General features: G+C 41.2%; 1 protein-coding gene across 4 annotated transcripts in view; it reads right to left on the bottom strand.

The window, feature by feature from the left end:
- Nucleotides 1-40: 40 nt before the first annotated feature.
- Nucleotides 41-10286, bottom strand: part of ddias (DNA damage-induced apoptosis suppressor) — a 16662-nt gene continuing 6416 nt past the window's right edge. For 3 of the 4 annotated variants that reach the window (XM_061814519.1, XM_061814521.1, XM_061814520.1), the window contains 5 exons: nt 7783-7856; nt 7063-7224; nt 6031-6139; nt 3984-4291; nt 41-2160 (listed from right to left, as the gene is read on the bottom strand). In XM_061814519.1, the coding sequence (XP_061670503.1) occupies nt 1110-2160; nt 3984-4291; nt 6031-6139; nt 7063-7224; nt 7783-7811 (1659 nt within the window). In that variant the 5' untranslated portion in view covers nt 7812-7856 and the 3' untranslated portion in view covers nt 41-1109. Of the gene's footprint in view, nt 2161-3983; nt 4292-6030; nt 6140-7062; nt 7225-7782; nt 8557-10286 lie in introns of those variants that run through there. The other variant, XM_061814517.1, reaches the window with a different exon arrangement.

The following is a 10286-nucleotide window of genomic DNA, read 5'->3' as shown; positions in this document are numbered from 1 at the left end:
AAACTATAAAAATAAGTCGCTCTTTTTGGCTTGGGCTTCATTCAGCATTCACTTTATTTAAAGAATGTTCAAATATTACTCAAAACATGGGCTTTACAGTCAGTGAAGATGCAATGGGCCTTTACAACCCGTCAATCACTCACACGATAATAGCCAATCAGATAGCCGCATTGTCTTAACCCCTGGCTTGACACGCCCCTCTCGCCATATCGTCCCACAAGCAATGCTGGTTGTCAGTAGCGTGCGCTTGGAAAAGTTAATGTTACGAAGAAAACGGTCCTCAGATGTGCTTTGGAACGTGGAATTCTGATGAAAGTTATCCTGCTGGGTTACAAGGGGCCTGCTTGATTCATTTTCCAAAGCCTAAAACACAGTTGACGAAGTGTCTACAATGGAATAATCCATTGCTTGCAGAAGGGCACGTGTTTTACAACTTTACTTTGCTCTCCATGCACAGTACGATTCCAGTATTTTACCCTGTTGGATTTCAATATGAAGTTTGTGAGGCGTCAAACTTTTTTTTGCATCGATCGCCAACGTTTTGCTGTAACTCTTTGTAGGACTCTCTTGGACAAGTCTGACGCATTTGGCAAAAAACATACCCCAATATTATCTGGAATACGTGGTAGAGAATCGACTTCAAACATGTTCTGTTCAATCGCCATTTTGAAAGCTTGTGGGACATGGCTAAGGGGGCGGAGCTTAAGATTGCCATCGGAAAGGCCCATTATAGCTCAGGCTGTGGAACTTTTTCCAACATTTCACATCAGAATTAGAATCAGATTTAATGGCCAAGTACGTCACAACACAAAAGGAATTTGTCTCCGGCAGTCGGTACGACATTCGTGTTGAGTACTGAGAAGAAGAACAAACAAAATAACAATAACGAAGAACAGATATTCAATTAATACGAAACTATTCCTTAAAAAGAGTCACACTTGTGCAAAGATGCAGTCATCTAGCAGGTCAATATAGTTAAAACTGAACAAGCGAAAGACATAAAGTGTCCTGGAATGGGTTTGAATTTCGAGGTTCCACAGTATTATGTCCATTGATAAAATCAGCTTGTCGTTCATCATTATGTTAAATAGAGAAGCGGATAGCGGTTTTCAGACAGAATCGGAAAACAGGTCTCGAGACCAATCACATGTTTTGTCCTTACACGTAGAACCATTAGCAGTCATTTCATTACTTGTTTGATCCAACTCCGTTTCTGTCTCGCATCTCGCTACTTCACACCGCTTTGCTTTTGATAAATATGATTGCGTTTCTTCCTGGGAATGATCATTTTCCACCTTGAATTCAGGAGAGGTGTGAGGGACGACATAGTCGTCGACCCCCTGACTCAGAGGTGTGTCATGTTCGCGTGGTGTCTTCCCGGTCACAATCCCTCCCTGGATCGCAAAACAGCGTTTCCTGCATGGCCTTTTTAAGAAGTTTTTAGGCGTCGTGAATGACAAGCGTTGGGAGCAAGAGGGGGAAGGGTACGTCCTTCTAACAATGGGGGTGGACTGAGAGGATGGGATGAAGTCAGGACACTGTGGATAATACGACTTTATGTTACCAGAAGGTATTTTATGAGCCTTTTTGACACACATTTGAAGCTCAACGTCTTCTTTATGTGGCTCAACTGAGCTTATTCCAAACAGGTCCAAAGAACAATTGTAGACTTGTTCACTGTCTTCATTCAGTACTTCAGTGTTCACGACGCCCGCGAAGGACTTGCTTCCTGGTGGGTTGTCGGTACAAGCAGCTTTATTAGGCAAGCTGTTTTGTGTTGTTTCAAAATATTTATCCTCGTCATTCAAAAATGCAGTCAGACTCTCAGAAAAAGGCAACTCCTCCCACACCAACGAACGCAACACTAGTGAATCATCCGGTTGACAGTCAGACACAAGCGGCTTGTTCACAAGTAAAGGCAGGGAGGGCGTCAAATGGTCCCGGGTGGGGGCGTTTGGGACATTTCTGGCTGGTGAGCATGGAGAAAATGGCGGCGTGTCAAAAAAAGTGTTCCACTTTTGCTCTTTGGCTGTTGGTCGGTCGTCATCGCGTGTGCGGTAGTCGGTTTCCTCCCGCTCCTGTTCGGCAGAAGAAGTGATGAGTCGCAGTGATTGTTGCCATGGTGGCGTTGGAGTGAGACTGTCGTCGTGGCGCTGTGACCTGCGAGGGGGGACAAATGTGACTGGAATTGGTGATCACATTTACACAAGCACTCGTGGCGTTTTCGCTGTAGGCAAATAAATGTCATAGAGCGGAGAGGAAATATCGCCATATACTGCGAGTCGAAAGCGGTGTCAAGTGTATTAGAGCATATAATGACGTTTAATGAGGTTATACAAGTGTATCTAACATCGTGGCGATAGTTTGCCTTCTTCCAACACCTTTTTCAATATTTACAATCTCATATTTTATTAAACCAACTTCTTCTAGTATTTTAGGTGTTTAATGGTTCCATGGCACCACGGTAAACATCTGAAATATGAATTAAAATCGTTCACACATTCTTGAGTCATGGGAGTTTTTCTGCCGAGAGGCCAAAAATCAGGTCATATCTATGCCACGAGCAAAGACTTCCACCAACCTCTCCGCCTCCGAGCCAGCACTGTCAAAAATGATAAACACGCATGCTCTCACAAATAGTGAGGGTTGGATCTTCTGCATCAGGGCTGTCGCGGACCACCTTGTAGTTGCGGTTTCCCCCAGAGGGCCGTTAGTTATGATTGTGAAACCATAAAAATCTTTAATTGCCTCATCAGATTCACATGACTAGTTTTTGAATCAGAAATTAAGTGGAATGGGTTTTTCAAATGTTTGCGAACACAAAAACGCTTGCAATGACTCAACATTATCGTTTATGATCGGACAATTTGAACAACAATCATAGAAGGTGAGACACCAGATTTGTGGGCCATATAAAATCATGGGGCGGACCAGATGTGGCCCCCAGCCTTTGAGTTTGACACCTGTGTTCGTCATGGAGGCAACTAATCGGAGGAAAGCAGGCAATCTTAGCCAAATATGGCCAAAGTGGATATAAAATTAGGTCAAACAGAAGTAAGTTTTCGGGGAGCCTTGTCAGGACACTCATAAAAAAAAACTCAAGTTATTTTGGGGGGAGGGGGGTTGTTGTTCCTGTTGTTTTTGTTGAGTTGTTGTTCCCTTTGTCGCCAACACGCGAATGTTCCACTTAATCATCCATCCCATCCATTTTCTTAGCCGCTTATCCTCACGAGGGTGACGGGGAGTGCTGGAGCCTATCCCAGCTGTCAACGGGCAGGAGGTGGTGTACACCCTGAACTGGTCGCCAGTCAGTGGCAGGGCACATCGAGACAAACAGCCGCACTCACAATCACACCTCGGGGCAATTTAGAGTGTCCAATTAATGTTGCATGTTTTGGGAATGTGGGAGGAAACAGGAGTACGTGGAGGAAACCCACGCAGGCACGAGAAGAAGATGCAAACTCCACACAGGCGGGTCCGGGATTGAACCCGGGACCTCAGAACTGTGAGACCAACGCTTTACCAGCTGATCCACCGTGCCGCCTGTTCCACTTAATCAATTAAATGTAATTGATTCAAGTGAATTTATAAAACAGGTATTTTCTATTAATTTATCATAATTGATAAAGAAATCCAAAACATTTGTATGTGTGAAACCATGAATGCTAATATTCATTGGTCTTATTTCCTGTTATTTTGCATTTGCAGCATGTAAGCTTTCCATTTTAGTAAATCCATATAGGAAAAGTAGGCATAAAAAAAATTACTAATAACCACAGGAAGCAGTAATCTGCTTTATCCAATTCATGTGCATCGATATATAAATTTAGATTAAATTTAAAAAATAATTTTGTATCGCAAAATATGGTGAGTATTTCAGACCCTGGAGGTAAACTGAAGACTAACTTGTCCATAGGTGTGAATGGTTGTCTGTCTCTATTAGCCCTGTAATGCGGTATATAAATTGATAAATGGTGCATTACCTTTCCAGTGAGTGTGGAAAAACACGAGAAAGAGTGATGTTATTGAAGCTACTGGCTTGGGAATCCTGGGGAATCCGTGATGGTGGTGTTGTCGGAATCGCGCAGGACTTCTCGGGATCATTAGATTCCTGCCGACGTTCTTCTGCTTTCCTGAGGAGGAGTCGGAAGTAGCCAAGGACAGAGTCGTTTCCTAAGCCTGCGGCTTTAGGGAAAATGAGTTGAGTGGCAATAAACTGGGCCATCTCCTTGCTACCAGAAGCACCTTGATGACGATCGCCTGACCATGGGCACCATTGTGAATCTCTCACCTGCACGGCATAGAGAAGACGGGCAGGGTCAGAAACATAGAGAAAAACCGTAATTCCCGGCCTACGGAGCGTACCTGGTTATAAGCCTCAACCAGAATATTTGTAAAGGAAATACCACTTGGTACATACATACGCCGCAGCTATGTAAAAGCTGCAAGTGCCCACAATGAAACGAGATATTTACAAAGAAAGAGTTTTACGCTAGCTCTGCGCTAACGCTAGCAGGGCAGATAAAAAATAAAAAAAAACTGTAAAAATCACACACAGCATTAACACGCCAACGCAGCGCTAAACAGGGCGGGAACGGTAAAAGTCACTTCCTCGGCACATATTCAACCGGTCTCACTCTTACCTTTTCCACTCGAGTGCCCCCTTGCGGAGGTTAGAAAAAAAAACGCGCACAAATTATCCGCATCACGGCATAAACCGCAGGGTAGAAAGCGTGTGAAAAAAGTCGCGGCTTCTGGAAGAAAGAGCTGCTGTTGAAGCAATCAATCTAAAAGGCAACACCCGAGCAACTATAAACAGACATCACTGATGTTACATTACTTTTGCTCACAAGGTTCAAAGAAAAGGTGTTCTGTCCAAAATTGTTTATCACCTCTTGATGAAAACACCATGAAATTAAAGCTGGAATTCTGAACTTTTGTCTCATATTCATCTTTTGAAATGAACCCCAAATGTCTTCAGTATACAACAGAAACAAAATCATTTACCTTGCTCATCAAATTCTTTTGGAGGGGACACGAGTTTTTAGCTCCCAGTCTTCACGGTATTTAAGTATGTTGCACAGTGCGACTACTCCACTAGTTCGGAGTTGTAGATAAAAATACTTTATATTTGACATTCTTGCTGTAACTTTCTCCCTGATATTAATGTAAAGTTCAGGCAATGCTTCCTCTGCAAAATATTTCTGACATGGCAACTTGCATTTTGGATCTAATATTTTCATCAGCTTTTGGCTTTAGCATTACACATACATCGCACTCGATAACATTCTTTATCTTCAGATGATTCTACACAGATATGCCTCTCTTTGTCACAACGTTATCATTCATACTTTGCAGACAATATTTTTTCCCCCCAAATAATAGACGTTGGGTGCTTTTTTGGGGGGACTATTTTTGACTCGCTAGTTGCTAATTGCAAGAGTCATCTCCAAATGTCATGCAAGCCAACAAAAGCTTGCAGCGTACTGAAAAGTATAGAAAAAAATAGATGATCCCCTTTTCAATAGTGAGCATTAATCAAACATTGATCGAATCAAGACAACCTATAGATTAACCTGCACTTATTCCATGACAGCAGTCACTCACATTTGACGAGCGCGTTCGCATGCACTCGCAAATCTGCGCAGTTGAGCTAAAAAAAAAAAAAAAAAAATCACGCGCGTAAAATTTGGTACGAGTAGAAAAAAATAGATATTGAAAGTTGTCGCTTATTTTTTGTAGACTTGACATTAATTTACATATTTATTTCAGAAACGTTAACAAAAAGTGCTAAACTGCTAAACAATCAGTCTTCACCCGGAAACAGGAAATGCAAGTTCACCGTACTGACCATGTACGTAAGTACATACTCGGGTATAACAACTCAGTAAGTTATTTCAAGGTCTTGTGATTCCATCCCTAATTACACCCGTAAATTTATATCTGCGGGCATGACTGACCACACCCGTACATTTTTCAAATGTGAGTGAATGTGACAGGCATGGTTGTAATACAAAGCTTCCAGCATACCTTTATTCCAAAGACAAGATGTCTACCGACTAAACAGTCCTCGATGGCCTTTGCCACCAATTTGGATCTGGTTGATCCTTCAGGTGGGACGTCTGAGTTCTCCAACAACCTGTCAAACCACAAATAAATGTCAAGACTGACCAATAAACGTGTGGTTGATAAGAATAATAAAAATGATGCAATGTACATTGCCTGTACGGTTAAGTATTTCATGATGGTGACAGATTGACCATGGAAAATCCAACTGTGTATTCTCAATACTGCTCGTCCTCATTAGGATCATGTGTGACCTGGAGCCCATGCAAATTGACTTTGGACGAGAGGCGGGGTATTTTCTGGTGGCACTGTATGTTTTTATGAAGTAAAATAATGATGAGTGCTACGTTTCATAAAAATACTCCCAAAATGTCAGCGTTTTGGGCGGGGCTGTAAAGAATCATTGGCTTTTTCATTTTTTTTTTTTAATGGGTACAGATGATTTGAGTGATTTGAGTTACGAGGGTGGTCAATGAATAAGTAAACTCGAAGGTCAAGGCACCACTAATATGTACATTTTTATTAAACAGGTGTGTGACCTTGCACAGCTGTAGAGCGCTGGATTCACGGTTCTAAGGACCAGGGTTCAAATCCCGGCCCCACCTTGGTGGAATTTGCGTGTTCTCCCCATGCCTGCGTGGGTTTCCTCCAGGTACTCTGGTTTCATCACACATCCTAAAAACATGCAACATTAGTAGGACATTCTAAATTGCCCCTAGGTGCGATTGTGAGCTCGAGTGTTGTCTGTCGCCATGTGCCCTGCGATTGTCTGGCAACCAGTCCAGGGTGTACCCTGCCTCCTGCCCAATGACAGCCGGGATAGGCTCCGGCACTTCCGTGACCCTCGTGAGAATAAGCAGCTCAGAAAATGGACAAGTGTGTGACCTTTTACAAAATCTGCTACTTGAAATACAAATTTGCATGAGTTCCCCAGGGGGTCAGCTCATAGAACCTGTGTAGTCTTCCTCTACTGAAGTCTGAAAGATGTCTTCTCACCTTTGAAATTGAGTTGCAGGGACACCAAATAACGGGTTTAGGCAGCTGCCAAACACTGTGACACCAAATATGCTTGTGTCCCTGGTCACCAACAGTGAAAGGCGATATCTGTAGTCCAGATGATCCCTTAAACAGCTGTAAGAGCACTTGGAACATCTGGATCTGTGGTAGCAAGGAAGCCAAATGTGAATATGGACATAAAGTGGAGAATATTTCCACTGAACAAATGAATGCTTGACAATTTTCCCTTGACTTCTTTTAAAACTAGTTACCCATCATACAAAACACACCAATCAAATGCAAGAGTCATTCTGTCGTATGATGGGGGAAGTGTAAGTTTTTCTGACAGCAAATATTAGATAAGGAAAAAGATGTGCAACTGCACTCAGTCTACTGTAGCCACATGCAATTTTAGTGGGATTAAAAAAAAAAAAGCATTTGCCACAAATAAACGTTTTGGAAATGCAATTGCTCACTAGGCTGGATTAAAGCACAGAGTGAGCCGAATGTAGTTATCGGACCATAACGTATCGAAGAACTTTTCCAAAAGTTGTCCTCTGGTGTTTCATTTTTCAAAGTCATTAAATCTGTTCCTGTACAGTAACTTGTCTTGTAGTAGCCTATCCCTATTGGAATTACTCACTATTTTGCATGCCCTATGCGAGGTCTACTCTACTCGTGAGCAAACATGGTCTTGGTTGTTTGTTTGGGTGCTCTCACCTCGCTGTGTCCTGATGCTCCACATCCATTCTGCAGAAGCAGACGTTACAGCATGGATAAAACACACAGAGATCCTGCAGCGAAAGCACGGTACAGTCCACAAGAGCGCGTCGGACAAACATTTTGACCAAAGGATGTGAAAACGAGACGGACGGCGAGCATGCTAACGATGTAAGGCGAACTCCCTATACATATATATATTGCTTTTTCTGAAGTTTACCATCGGTAAGTATTCTTTTATAAAAAAGCGCGGGGGGGGGGTGTCAATGAAAACGCAGGAGTTCGAACATTTTAACCAATGGTTTGCGTTCATTTTTCTTCTTCGTGTTCGACTCGGACACAGAAGGTGCGTGCATGCTTTTCGCCCCCCAAAGGATTTTTTCGGTGATGCAACCCTCCACAGTCCCCCCCCCCCCCACACACACCGTCCTGTTGATCGTTGATCACACAAAAGCATTGTATAGACGAATTCCATTTTTTTTGCATCGTGGATGGCAATTTTATGCAATTTCAATATATATTTTTTTTAATGTCATATTATGTGCGTGTGTGAAAGCACACAAAGCATGGCCTGTGGCGTGGGTCACATACGGCCAACCATGCATTTGCACGATCAAGAGTCTTGTAATATTTCTTGTAGTTTTTCCACTAAAATGAGTTATTAAAATTTATCTCGTATCCATTCATCTAATTAAATAATCGGTTGATTTATTCTACGTAAAAAAAAAATAAAAAAACTTTTCACAAGATTCCATTTTTTCCATCCATCCGTTTTCAAAGCTACGTATCCTAACAAGTGCTGGAGCCTATCCCGGCTAAATTATAATTTTGGTTGATTTATTTTTACTGTTGCACTCTCGTGTAAGGTCTCGTATTTTGATGGAACACAAACAATTAGGACAAGAAATTGTATACAAACGTGAATTTTGTTATAATTAGCACCATTAAAAACATTCTAAGATGATATAAGAATAGACCACATTTAAATTGTTAAGCAAGTGACTCTCTTCTTTTTTTGATGACCAACATTGTAAAATGGCCAGAATTTATGATGGGACTTTTGCAGAATAAAACATTAATAACCTCATTATCTTTTAAATAGCATCTCTTTTATGGCTTTAGGATTAAATGTGAGTCATGCTAATTACATCAGCCCTATTTAGATCCTAATGGCTTGATTATTATCTTGTTAGTTTCAGATGGCAACTGTAAAACTGACACATTGAAAAAAATGTTTAAAAATAAAAATACTGCTGCACATAATGCCCATCTTTTCCAAAACACGTCATCTTTACAATTGAGTAGCTTATTTTTTTTAGGCTCCGGTCTCTTGTCAGTACTCCCCATCTCTCACGATAGGGAGTACTGACAAGAGAGGAAGTTCCATTCTGCCTCTTAATCCTTTAGTTCCACCCGAGTAGCACCACTAATGCAATATGAAGCCAAAGGCGAGGTGATGTAATGTCACACATGCCCCCCTGTAATGCCAATTAGCTAATGGCCTGCCGCTGGATGGAGCCGAGATGCAATCTGATGTTGTTTTATTTTTTGATACAGCTATTTCATATAAATTACAGTAGTATAAAAGTAGTGTCAACCAGTCATGCATGGACCATTGCCTGGGGCCAGGGATTTCCAGGCCAAAAAAAAAATCTCACAAAACTGATTTATTCAGTTTTCATTTTTTCAGCGTTCCCCAAATCATTAATAATAATACGATTAAATATAATAATATTGTATAAAAAGCAGGCACAAAGTTTCCATAGAGGTAAACCAAAACATTTTTAGTGAAAAAAATGCATCCTATAAATATTTGCCAATTGGATGCCACACATTGGGTTTATTGTAAATGATTGATATTTAGATTTTGATATTTACTCGTGAATGATGGAAAATGTTTATGAAAAACACATTCATGTAAATAAAGGCTACCTGCAAATAAATACTTTCTAACTGTAGTCAAATAAATAGACTTTTCCACATGTCAAAATGAGCTCGACCGCCTGATTTTAGCCCCTAAGGCACAGGTGTCAAACTCAAGGCCCGGGGGGCCAGATGCGGGCCACCACATGATTTTATGTGGTCCACGAAAGCAAATCATGTGTATCAACTTCCATGATTTTTGTCAAAATTTGAACCAAAATTTCAAACTGTCATATCATAAATGATGATGTTGAGATATTGCAAGTATTTTTGTGTTACCAAACATCAACAATAGTTGAAAAACCCATTACCCCTGATTTCTGATTCCAAAACTAGTTGATACATTTATTGTGGGTCAATTAAAGATTTCCGTGGTTTCAGTCATAATGGCCCTCTGACAGAAACCATAACTACAATGTGGCCCGCGATAAAAATGAGTTTGACACCCCTGCCCAAAGGGTACAATTAAAAAGATGATAGAGTTAAAGCCTTGCAGATCTGTTTGGCAAAAATGTAATTAACAGTGTTTCAGATTAATGAGTAAACACGATATATTCCAGTGTCTATGACAAACTATGCGT

The sequence above is a fragment of the Syngnathoides biaculeatus genome, chromosome 3 (genome assembly GCF_019802595.1).
Source record: "Syngnathoides biaculeatus isolate LvHL_M chromosome 3, ASM1980259v1, whole genome shotgun sequence".
NCBI classification, from domain to species: Eukaryota; Metazoa; Chordata; class Actinopteri; order Syngnathiformes; family Syngnathidae; genus Syngnathoides; species Syngnathoides biaculeatus.
The sequence above is the reverse complement of the archived record's forward strand: the minus strand, read 5'-3'. Positions and strand labels throughout refer to the sequence as shown.